General features: G+C 28.5%; 1 protein-coding gene across 1 annotated transcript in view; it reads left to right on the top strand.

The window, feature by feature from the left end:
* The window catches only part of LOC105843531 (uncharacterized), a 72,246-nt gene extending 60,956 nt beyond the window's left edge, over nt 1-11,290 (top strand). Inside the window, exons 6-8 of the mRNA XM_065796088.1 lie at nt 4,467-4,599; nt 5,261-5,376; nt 9,923-11,290. Of these exons, the coding sequence (XP_065652160.1) occupies nt 4,467-4,599; nt 5,261-5,376; nt 9,923-11,013 (1,340 nt within the window). The 3' untranslated portion in view covers nt 11,014-11,290. The remainder of the gene's footprint in view (nt 1-4,466; nt 4,600-5,260; nt 5,377-9,922) is intronic.
* Nucleotides 11,291-13,615: the final 2,325 nt, after the last annotated feature.

Genomic DNA, 13,615 nt, shown 5'->3' with positions numbered 1-13,615 from the left:
GTTAGCATTAAAATCGGATAGTGTTTTCACAGTATTTTAGTTAGCATTAAAATACTATGGGATAGTGTTTTCACAGTATTTTAGTTAGCATTAAAGTACTATGGGATACTAGTGGGGGGGGGGGGGATAGTGCTTTCATCATTACTAAAATGAGCATTTTAGTTAGCGTTAAATGAGATGATGAAATGAGATTTCTCATGATCATCAATAATACTGAAATAAATCACATATCACAGTTAAATGATATCATCCATAATGCATTTCCTAAATATTGTGCATTTCCTTGCATATTGTTCTGATTTCCATATAAAATATCTATAATATTAAAATATCTATAATATTAGCGTCATTCAATTGTTAGTTTTTGTTTCCTTACTACTTTTTTTTTTAGCACAATAAATATTACTTTATTTTTATATTATTTTAATATATTATTATATATTAGTTTAATTAATCTATTTCAGATCCTGGGAATTGTTTGTCAACATAGGGTACATACTAAAACAAGATAAAAAACTGATAATGCATGAATAAATATTGCATTAACTGTTTCACAAACTGTTCCATTCTTTTTCTTTCTTTTTTTCTTTTAATAACAGTAACTCTTGCTCTTTTAATCAGAGCAAATAACCAATATATGTATTTATTATTAAATTATTATTTATTATATAATATATTATATTGGTTCAAAAGAGCTTCAATTATATTTGTCTACATAAAAAGTATAATATATATGTATATATATTAGGGTGGTCCCTTAAATGGAAGTTGAGAAATTTAAAGTCTTACCAACTTATCTTGTTTCTTTTATTAACAAAACATGTAATTTTTTTAGCTTGATATTGTCATTCTACGAGATGCCACATGTGTGAAAATCCCATTTTCCTTAACGTTATTTTTATAAGTGTTTAATGATATTTTGTTATGTTTGAATTTATATATTCAATTTAATTTACTTTGCAATAAAGAATAGTCAAGGTTTAGATTATAAAACAGAAAATTAAGATTAATTAATATAATGTCAAATTCTACAAAATTGTGTTCGACAGTTCGTATTGTTTAGAGTTTCCTGGGTACTGCCTTTTTCAGAGCATTTGGAAACTTTTGCTGATATTCTTCTTCTACCTGTAGCAAAAATTGCTATTCGTCTTCATTCTTTGTGAAGGTGTTATTAAAATTTTACATCAGTACAGCTCCTCTCTCTGCACAATCATTCACCATTTTCAACGACTCAACAAAACATTGGGCACTCTTGTAACCCTCTTGAAGGCTCCACTCTTTTGGATCTTCTGTTAAAAACTGTTGCAATCCCAAGAATTTCAAAAAAGCAATGAGATGATGAAGTGATAAAGCTAGCCAAGGACATTTCTTTAACTTTCATGAAATCTAACATGCTTTTCAGAAAAACAGGTATCCAACCCTGGGAATTAGGAAAATTGAGGTCGGCAATAATTTGCCGACCTCAATCTTTTAAAGGTCGGCATCAGGTCGGCAAAAATTATTTGATACAAAGGTCTAACCGTAAAACATAGAAACGAGGTCGGCAATTTTTTGCCGACCTCAAACACTTTCAAGTCGGCAGTTAGGTTGGCATTGCCGAATGCCGACCCTAATTCCGAGGGTTGGGTATCTGAATCAAAGAATGCAAGTGATACCATCAATTCATTGATGTACCACAATTGTTTGGAAAAGGCTGTTTCAGCTGCCTTAGAGATTGCCCTGTCTTCCCTGCTTGCTACATGATGGAGAAACTCCAAATCATTGGCTGGTGCTGCAACAGCCAAAGGAGCTGTGAACTAGGAATACACATAAATAATGACAGCAAATGCCTAATACCGCTTGATGCCATTCTGTTCTCATTTGGATATACAAAATTAATTTCAAATTGGACTTATCTTGATCACATATATTACACAAGCCATCCACCTTTCATGATTGAGTGCTCCAGGTTGCATAAAATGAATATTGTTTTAATTATTTATTCTCTACTTTTGGAAATACATTATAATCTGCCATTGTCAGAGTTTTGGCAATATCCCAATATTCCATAATTTCTTTAATAACCAATTCCAAGGCTTCCTTTGACTTTTTCTGTGCTTGCATAATATGTAAAAATCTTTGGAGTGCATCACCTTTCGAAGGAAGCTTCATTCCACAAAACTTTTTAATTGTAAAATATATTTCAGTTTCTCTGCAAATCTAACTGTTTATTCTGTGTAGGAAATAAACATAGGAACAATAGGAAATTCTGTTATGCCAATACTGCTAAAAACAGTTAATAAATTAAATATTTTCAAGTTACCTGATTGCCTATTTGCTTTAAGATTGCTACTATATTTGGTTTAACAACATATAGCCTATTTGCTTTAAGCTATTATATTTGGTACAACAAATTTGATTGAGAATAGTATAACTGATACAAACGGAAAACAAACAATACAAAAACATGTTAAAAAATTAAATAATAAAAATGTTCCACATACCTAGACATACCTAGACAAAAAATATTTTTAAGTTGTGTGAATTTATGCAATTATCCATTATCAAACCAAACTATTTTTCATTGTCGGCATACTGCAAACTTGTCATCAAGTGTGATCATCCGCTTAGAATTGTCCCAGCACTGTAAATTTTTTTTACAATTTTTTTTCATTATATGGAACAATATTTTAGGGTAAGACATTGACAAAGTTACAGCATTATTTTTCCTGTCAAAAAAAAACATAGATGATAAATGTTCAATACTGATTTTAATATTATTGCCAATATTATATTATTCTGTATTGTTGTGCATTGATTGACAATCAATACATAATACACCTTTGTTGGTGTATTGATTGAAGTATTTTATTTAATGTGTGGTAAAGTCTTGTAACACAATTCTTTTGGTGATTTTTATTATGTAAATATTTATTATAAATTTTATTTAAATTTTTTTGATTAAGTAGCTATAGAAACATTTTGTTGCTCAAAAATATTTTTAACTAAAATATTTTTAAGAAAATATGTTTTTTTTAAAAAACTTACTGACGATATTAGCCTCGTATGTGTCGCCACTTTTTTTATTTTTTGTTATTCATATTGCAGATTAAGTTAAAGATATGAATAAAAAATAAATCATTATTCATTAAATCATAATATTTATATAACTTTTGAATAAAATAATTATATCTTATTTGTTGAATCACTACAAAACTTCTTTTTTGTCACTCTTCTTTTTTTGATGCGTTTCAAGTTTTTCTTAAATTTATGTAATGTTATCATTTTTGTGCCACTTTGCCCTGGCGTTTTATCCACAACTAAACCTCAATCAACTTAATTTGCTCGTTTAAGGACCTTGTAGTTGTTACTTTTCTAATTGTTTTAGACAATTGAACTATTGTACAGATACTTATTACAGGCTCTGATGATCAAGGTTCCAAAGTACATTACAAATAGACTTTACAAATTTTTGATGTTTATGCAATTTAAAAGAAAGATAAAGATAGAAAAACTTGTAAGATAATATTAAGGTAAAAAGGAAAAAGATTCCTGTAGATCTGAATCCTGATATGGTGTTTACTAGTTTAGTGGTAAGCAGTGATGCTTTGAGCTGGGATAGCTCAGTTGGTTAGAGCGCTGCTAAAAGTTCAAAATTTTTAATTGCAGTAGAAGCAGAATTTTCAGGTTCAAATCCTGGTTCCGCCTACTCAGCGCATGAGTAGTACCTTGGTAGGAAGGGAACTCATGTTGATTAGCTCTGTTATTACGATGTTTCCTTCTCGACTAGTAAATAAATAGTCTAGTCTAGTAAATTAAAGTTATCATTTATTAAATAATAGTGGAAACTGCAGTTTTCAATGTGATTGTCCAGGAAAGTTTCTTTGGAATTTGTCAATGGCAGGATTTCAGTAAGTTTTCAATGGTTTGAAAACACTTTTGTCTAGAGGATGAAGTTCATGACTTCAATGCGTATATGGATGTTTAACTTTTGGGCTTCCTTAATTACAGAAATATTTAAATAACTATATATAATATTAATTAAATTTTTATAAAAATATTTTACAAATATCTGTAGAGCAAATATGAAAAGTTATTTCGCGTATATTAAAATGAAATTTCAATATGATGAAAAAATTTTTATCCAGTTATTAAAATTCACCTAATGATAAGTGTTAATTTAGAATGTTTTATTCATGTTTTTATTTACTTGTTTTCTTATCTATTAAGATTAAATTTTGTATCAATTTTGTTTACATTTTGATTTTATAGAAGTTTTATATGTTCTGTTTCCAATGATAATTTCCTACAATATTTTAATAATAGCAAAGGTTTTATAATTTAAAGAAACGAGTTGAGTGTAATACCACTAGCTATAACTATCCAGTTTTTTTGGGTTTGACAACAATTGGATGAATAGATTTTTTTAAATTATAAATATATTATTACAGAAAAAAGATTGTACAATCTATTTTAAATTTTTATAGAAAAACACGAAGAAGTATTTAAGTTGGTTATTGAAAGGCTTGATCACAACTCTTGTACCAACAGTTTATTTGATTGGGAAATGTTGCATTGGGTTGTGCTGCATAGAAAAGAAGTTGTTTGTAACTACATAAGGTAAGTTAATGTGTATTGTAAAGAAGTTTTGTTTCAAATATGGTCGTATTTTTGAAAATGAACTTCAAGTTTGTTTCTCAGTTAAGTATTCTGTAAATTTTTTTGTTTCAGAGTTATAATGTGGAGAAAGAGGTTGTGAAAATATTGCATTTTAACACTACAATTTAGAAAGAGAGAGAGGAAGGAGGTTGAGGGAAAGGGCAATACATTATACAATTATTATGTAGTTTGTTTATAATTTACTGATTAAACTATTTTAAATGATAGGTTATATATCTATAACTTATCAATCCTATCACAGGTTATAGACGTATGATTTATCAGTCCTATCACAGGTTGTAGGTATTTATCCTATAGTCTTATCACAAGTTCTATCATGTTTTCTAGGCATATAACTTATCATGGATAGATTATAATTAGCAAAACCTTCTAGCTCTAGTTAAGTTTAGTTAATAAAAAAGTATTAAAAATGGTAAACAAGAAATTAAAATCTTTGTTGAACTATAAGACAAAAATATTTCTAAAACAAAATATGCTTAAAAAATAATAATATTATTTTTTTAATTATTAGGTTCTTTTTGAATAACAATTTGCATAGATAATAATGATGATGATTTAGTTAAAAAAAAATTATGCTGATTATATAATTTTTTTTTTACAGTTCTTATCCATGTTGGGTATCTTTCCATTTTTCATATCTGTGGAATAATAAAAACCAGGATATTTTAAAACCTGTTCTTCAGCTTAAAATATTGATTGCAAACACACTACAAATTGGTAAAATATCTTTCTGTTTTAAAAATTTTAATTTTTTTTAAATACAGATAGGTCTCTCTACTCAATCCAATTTTCTTTACATAGAAGTTATATAGTTACTATGCCAACATTTTATACAGTAAAGTGTACATTGGCAACTACTCAGAGCTGGGAGCAGTTATTAATTAACAAGTTTTTGTAATTTACAATTGAAGACCACATGGTTAAAAGCACACATGTTCACTTTTTGAAAATTTCAAGTTTAATATATTTTTATGATATTTTAGTAAGCTATTTTAATTTAAAAATTCGTAACAAAAATATGTTTTAAGGTTCTATGGTCATTTAAAAAAAAAGACAACTTTGAGACAACTACTGTTGTCCAATGTTTACCGAGTAAAAAACACAGTTGCCCAAGTTATTTATAATTGAGCCAATGATAATAAAAGCATAAGTTACATGATTCAGTCTTCTCAGTTTAGCCAGGGCTTTCGCGCATAAGTCTTTTTGTGTTTGCCCACACGCCCGCAAAAACTTTTGCGAGCACATAAAAAAGCGTTTACCAAAATAAAAAAAAGTGTTTTGTTTTAAATTACAACTAAAATTTTTTTTGTTTATTTGTTCAACTTTTATAAAAATGCTTTTTTTTACCAGTTTTTTTTTAAATAATTTATCTATTATTTATTCGAAGCATTCTTTTCGCTATTTTTATTTTAATTTAAGTAGTAGAAAAAAATGAACTTTTTAAATGGTCAGACTAACTTAAAAAAGACCATCCTGCCAGCGCTTTTTTGTGCGCTGGCATTAAATTTCAAACGGAGAAGACTAATGATTAACTTTTATCCTGAAGAAAAATATATCGGATGAAGTAAACAACATTACCTTCAAAGAAAAACATTTTAAAAAGAACAGTATATATCTATCTATCTATCTATCTATATATATATATATATATATATATATATATATATATATATATATATATATATATATATATATATATATATATATATTGGATTGTTGGAACTATGGTTGGATTATGAACTATGGATGAACTATGATGAAACAGATGGTCTGATGATGTATGTTCTATGCTGCATGATTTTAAATGATTAATTATCTCAAATGTAAAGAATATCAAATTGATCTGCAATTTATGTGCTATGAAATATAAAATGAAAAGTTTTAGATTTTATCATCTAGTTCATAAACTTAAAAAACTTGACAGCATAACTGCTTCATTACCAATTAGAACTCTGTCATATTCTGTATGGGCATGAAACCTCTATAGAATGTGACATGCCACTGCAATATTTTCTTTGAAATTAAAGAAACACATTTTTATTAACGGTGTGTTCACAATTGGTTTTTGTATGGTTTATACATTTTTGTTTTTTATTGATAAAAATTTAAAAATAAAACACATATACGATTTTAACATTTCCATCGAAAATATATAAAAGCTATTACTTAAAAACTGTCTGTACATAGTAGGCTTTTATATTGAAAAAAAAAGTTTTTATATTATACAACTAAAAGGTCTGAAAAGTATTATGGCTGTGTAGTTGTATTTGTTATTTTACTTAATAGTAGCTATTTCCTAAGTTGTTTGCTAGTTAACAAGATAGCTAAAGTCATGTATATAAATAAGATGATAATAAGAACAGTAATTAAAAGTTTTTGAAAATTAGTTTTTGAAAGCTAAAATTATGACTATACACAAAAGACAATCTGTGATACATGACTGTTTGCTTCACACAAGAGATCAATGTGTTTATTAATAATGTAATTGTAATTTTTTTTTTTTATATAAACACTTCCAACTGCAAGCTTTTAAAGTTATTAGAGTCTATTATAGTAGTTATAATAGTTATCACTATTAGAAAATAAAAGCAAGATAACAATTAACAAACAACCTAAAAGATAGATTTTTTAAGAAGATTGAATTATATGAATCAAGATGAAGGTAGTGAATTCCAAAGTACTGATGTTCAAGGAAATAAAAAAAAAGAGATTGAATGATGAGTATGAGAGAATGAATTTTAGCAGTTGGCATAAGAGATGCCCTTTAAAGCAGTGTCCATTATAATATTTATCGAAAGAGAAAGGAAACATTAGCACAATGCGACAATGGTTGAAGGTTGGCTGCAAGAGCAGGTCCAACTATGTTTACAATGCATTTTTGCGCCTTGTCTAAAAGAGGAAAGCATTATACGAAGATCCGCTCCAGATATGGCAACATTATTCCTTACAAGAACAGGTTAGAGATTTAAAGAAATTAAGAAAAAATCCAGAGTAAGAAAGTGGGGAGCACGATAAAGCAATGCAACCTCAGCAGATGCTAGTTTTACAATGAATTTGATTTTTTTTTTTTCTTTTTGTTAATTCACCTCCCCTTAATTGTGGTTAAAACCCTCTCTCAACTCTATAACTTCGAAACACAAGCCTTAACAAACAAGGCTGCTGTGCGGAGAAACAAGTTAATTGCGGTACTACCAGGGACGTGGTGGGGATACCAGGGACATGGTGATATGTGATTATTAAGAAAGATTGGAAGTAAGAGTTAATCCTAGAAGATAAAGGGTAGATGACCAATCGAGTACATTGTCATTCATAAATATAGGAAGATCTAGATTATTGCAATAACAATTAGCTGAAAAAAAAAGATTTTTATCTGAGTTGAAGTTCACCAGCCACTGAGAGCCCCAAACCTTTTGTTTCATTTCTGTCTTGTTGTTTTGACTGCCACTGCTGCAAAAAAGTAACTTTTTTTTCCATTCCAACTACCTAAAAGCCATAATTTGTAGTGCAACCTCTTGTCGTCTGATACTTGATGACAGTGATTTATTCTCACAGTAACTTTTGTATGATGAAAACATCCTGGCTGAGTCACTTTACACACTCACCTGATATATCACCTGAAATATTTCACCTAATAATCTTATTATTAGGTAAAATATTTAAAAAAATATTTCACCTAATAATAAGATTATTAGGTGAAATATTTTTTTTTCCTCAAAAATCCAATGTATGGTCTTCTTAGAACTCACTTAACTAATTGTTTATACATATAAATTTTATACATAAAACTTTTTTTCTTTTAAACTGGTTCATAATATTCAACTTTATTTCCTCCATAAAAGGAATCATTGTGCAAAAATGATGTTTCAATCTTATCTTCGCCATCGTTACCTGACATAACATTAACTCAAAAATTGTGAAGAATTGTGAAGCATAAAAATTAAGGACATCCATTATTTTTATACACAAGCTAATTAAACTTCTCCTCTACAATTATCCAGGCCACAGTGTTGAGTGACGTTAACATTTCTTAACTTTGTTTTTTAATGAACGTACTCCTAACTTCCCTCCTCTTTTGTTCCAAACCCCCCTTCCCCTCCCTTGTATTAAGCACGCGAGAGTATCTTATAAAAATTTTTTTATCAAAATCTAATTTAGGAGCTTATATTATTATTTTATTTTGATAGCATATATTTAATTTTTTGAATGTGAGACCTGCACTGATAATAAAGCGGTGGAGTGTATGGTATAGGTATGGTATGGTATGGTGTGAGTGGTAAATAATATTATATGTTTACTAACCATAACATAGCTGTCATCAAGTGTTAAAAACAGCCTAAAAAAGTAAAATCTATACTATGTAGCTAGTTTATTGAAAACTATTTTTGCATTAAAATGCGCAATATTCAATTGCTTTTGTCCACGCAGTAGTGGACAAAAATATATATATCATTTTAGTTAATTGGTGTAAGAGCAATTTAGAAATTTATGAAATTCAATATTGTTGTATATATTGTTTCCTTATTTTCCTTGTAACCAAATAAAAACTAATGCTTAATTGCGCTTTTTTGAAAGTATGCTTCTAATTTAAAAAGTAAAATTTTTTTATTACTTTATTTTATATCTCAGGGTTGTTGGTATACTGGTGATATGTGGTTAATCTGAATTTTTAACATTTATTTAAGTTCTACTGTTATACATAAATATAACGTAATAACTATTGAGAACTCTCCCACAAATTGTGGGTGTGCACAAGTTATTTCCAAAAAATCCCATTTCGCTTTTTTCGGTAAAAATACAAGATCTTAATGTTTTGATAAAAAAATGTTTATTAAAGCATTTTTATTAAAATAAAATAAAAAAAGAATTGAATTTCATAAAACTGTGAGATTAATCGAACACAAAATGGTTGCAGTATTGCATTTCTAATTTAATTTTTGGGTAATTTCTCACGACCAATTATTTACATAATTGCTCCCAGTCATTTTTATAATTATTTGCTCCCAATGAAATTTTTCAAAGCATGTTTAGTTTCTTCTAGTACTTATCTTCTGTTTTTTTAATATTTGAGTTATGGTTTGATATTTTTTTGTTAATTTTTTAAATAGTTATATACATATATATATATATATATATATATATATATATATATATATATATATATATATATATATATATATATATATATATATATATGTATATATATATATATATATATATATATATGTATATATATATATATATATATATATATATAAATTTACAGGTAACGATTGGTTATCTTTATATAATAATTCTCAGAGAAAGACATCCTCTTCATTAGAAAAATTTTCAGATCCTTGCTTAGTTAATGTTTTATTGAAATATCCTGAAGAAGAAATCTTCAATGATTTAGATATTTCCTCGCCGGAAATTACGGATTGGTCAGACAGTTCAGTAGAATGTCTTAACTCTGATAAAATTAAGAAATACCGTAAAAAAGCTGTAAAACGCCAATATAACTATAAAAATATTAAAAGTTCAGTTTTAACTACAAACAATAGTTCGAGTGACCGTGAGTTATTTTACAAAAAATCTATCCTCTGCGGTTCTAAAGATAAAGAGCAAACGAGTTTTCTTTTAGGAGAAAAAGCCAAATATATTGAAATCCGAAAAAATGGGAGAAAGCGGAAATTTAACTTGTTATACCAGCCGCCATCAAACGAAATAAACCAAAAATCTACTAATACTTGCCTATCAACTGAATTATGTTATGAAAGCGGAAACCCGCAGCTTGGAAGCCCTCAAAAAAACTCTAATAAAAAGACTTTAACAAATATAAACATCATCTCTAAAAAATTGAAATTTACATCTGTTGACTCTGTTACACCGAATAAAAGAATTAAACTTGATTCTGACGGCCTTATTACACCAAATTTGAAGATCTCGACGAGTAACGAAAATATGCAAACGGCACAAAAAAATACTTCATACAGACGGGAATCAATAAGTTCTCTTAGTGATTCTAGCGACTCAAGTTGGAACTCTGATCGAGAAATTAATCAAATTAAAATGTCTGTTATGAAAAATATTCAAAATGATACAAAAAAGTTTACCGCTAAGATTATTAAATCAAAAAAAAAATCTAGCTCGTCCGAGTCTTCTTGGGATTCCGACAAAGAACTGCAGAAAATTAAAACCACTCGTAATAAAAATACTAAAAGAAGTATTAATGACTCAAAAAAACCGACCGATAAAACTATTGTAACGCCTTTACGTAGTTTATCTTGGGAAAATAAAGTTTATAAAGAATTTTCAAACATATCTTCTTTGGATAAAGGTTCAAAAATCAAAGAGAGAGATAAAGAAATACCTTAAGAATCTGCATCTTTTGTATACAACTTTTATACATCAGCTTCTTGAGCGTTCTCCTTGATTCCTTCTGTCTCTTAATTAATTCAATATCAACCATTATTATAACAAAAATAAAGTAACGAGTTTTATAAAAAAAAAAATCAACATGTACGCTCAGCAAGAGCTGTTTGAAATATAAGATAATTATATGAGTTGTGATATTTTACAAAATAAATATTTTATCAGATATTAAAGCTTGTAAATAATTTTTTTTTATAGTAAATTTCTTGTTTAATGTTAACCCCTTTGAATTTTATATTACTTATTTAAACAGGTTTAAAACTCGTTCTATGTATGTATGTATGAAATCGCTTCTGTTTGGGGGACTTTTGACAAAAATTGATTTATTGCTAAAAGAGAAAAGACGTTTTGTTGCATAAGTTTAGACTTGTTGAAACGATTTTTTTTTTTGTACTTTGGGTGGTTTAATGTCAGAGGTTTGATGCCTGCTCTGATATGATCTCATATAAGCGGCATCTTGATGCCTGATATGATATGATCTGGTCATATAACCGGCATCATTGATGCCGCTTATATGACCTGCACTGGTCAAATAAGCGACATCATATAGAAAGTGGTGTAAAATTATTTGTTAAATGCTTTTTGTTGTGCTGTTACAAGACGTTCATGGCTTCTTGGAGCATTTTAACCAAGAAAAAAATGTACAATATCTTTCAAATATATCTTTAGCTGTTAGAGATTATTTTGGACTGGTTGCACGTTGAAAGCCTAGTATGAGAATAAAACATGGCTCCAAAATTAGAACCCCAAACATTTATAACCTGCACACCTAAGGAAAGCTTGCTACTGTTTTTACTTTTATATAGTTTTTTGTGTTTACAACTAAAGACATAATGATAAGTAAAAAATAGTACCAAGGAGAAAGATTTTTTTTAAACTTAAAAGTTAAAAAATGTTAAAAGTTTAAATACAGCAAGTTTTAGATGATATTAAAAAAATTTCCAAATAAACAAAACTTCTGCTTAGCCTCATAACTTCAACCCAAACAGTTTTATTGGCAACCCAAACAGTTTTTTTGGCAACCCAAACAGTTTTTTTGACAACCCAAACAATTTTTTTGACAACCCAAACAGTTTTTTTGACAACCCAAACAGTTTTTTTTGACAACCCAAACAGTTTCATTAAACATATATACTATTAATTTGTTTGGCGTCATGAATTAATTGCAGCAAAAACAGATAAATTAGGAATTTTAAAAATCTTACGTATTTTTAAAATTCTTAATTTTCTGTTTTTGCAATCACAAAAAAATGTTGTTTTTTTGAAAGAATTAAACTTTTATGTTTAGAATATAAAATTGATAATAGCTATGGTAAACTTTATTTTAACGATAACTACAGTAAATAAATTTACATTTAATTTGTATAGAAAATTTGTTGATTTTGATTTGATGCAAACGATCAAATGACCTGGTTTGTTATATTATAAATAGTATAAAAAAACTTAGCTTTTAACATAATATTCTCTTTTAACAATTACTGATAAGATTCGATGTAGTGTTAGAATAAGACACATTTTAGTATATATTTAGTATATGTTTTACCATGTTGTTTTCTAATCAAACCGCTAACCCCAAAAAAAAATTTTTTTTTTTTTGAAATTAAGTCCCAATGCAGGAGCGATTCTGAAAATAAAATGAGGGGAGAGGGGAACGAATCCTTAAAAACTGTTTTCTGCTTACTAAAAAAAATGTATCATAATGTTGACTAGTCAACTATATTAAAAAAAAACACACGACTATAAGTTGGTAATAATTTTTCTTGGGGATGGGATTGACACCCTACACCCCTCTTAAAGTATTCTCTGAATCAAGTTGAGTTTAGAAACATTAAAACTTAGGATAAACACGAAAAATGTAAAATTAGCAACCTTGTTTAACTATTATTTCTACGAGTACTAAAAGGTTATAAAGATGTAATTATTAATATTCCAAAAATAATTATAAACACTACTTTTTAAGCTGGAGGCTAAATAAGCGCAAATTTCATAGTGCTAAGCGTTGCAAAAGCTGGCATAAGTGCGAATTGGCATAAGAGCGCCGAACAAATTTGTAAACATTGGCATAAATGCGAACTGGCATAAGTGCGAAGCAGTTGCAAAAACTTACCCAAGTGCAATCTAGCATAAGTGTGAATTGGCATAAGTGCGCCAAAAGAATTTGCACTCGTTAGCATAAGTGCGAAGCAGTTAGCTTAAGTGCGAACTGGCATAAGTGCAAGTTCGCACTTAACATAAGTGCGCTATTTGGCATAAGTGTGCCAAACAAATCTGCAAACATTGGGGTAAGTGCGAATTGACATAAGTGCGTCGAATAAAATTGAAAATATTAGTGCGAATTAGTATTTCGCACTTATGCCAGTTAGTACTTATGCTAACGTTTGAAAATTTGTTCGGCGCACCTATGCCAGTTCGCACTTGTGAAATTTGCGCTTATTCAGTCGTCCCATTGTTTTTAATTTAGAGCAGCCGTAGCGCGCTTGTTTCAAAAGCAAGAAATCCCTGGTTCAACGCCACCTCTGGGTAAGTTTTTACAACAACGGTAAGG

The sequence above is a fragment of the Hydra vulgaris genome, chromosome 04, assembly GCF_038396675.1.
Source record: "Hydra vulgaris chromosome 04, alternate assembly HydraT2T_AEP".
NCBI lineage: Eukaryota > Metazoa > Cnidaria > Hydrozoa > Anthoathecata > Hydridae > Hydra > Hydra vulgaris.
The sequence above is the reverse complement of the archived record's forward strand: the minus strand, read 5'-3'. Positions and strand labels throughout refer to the sequence as shown.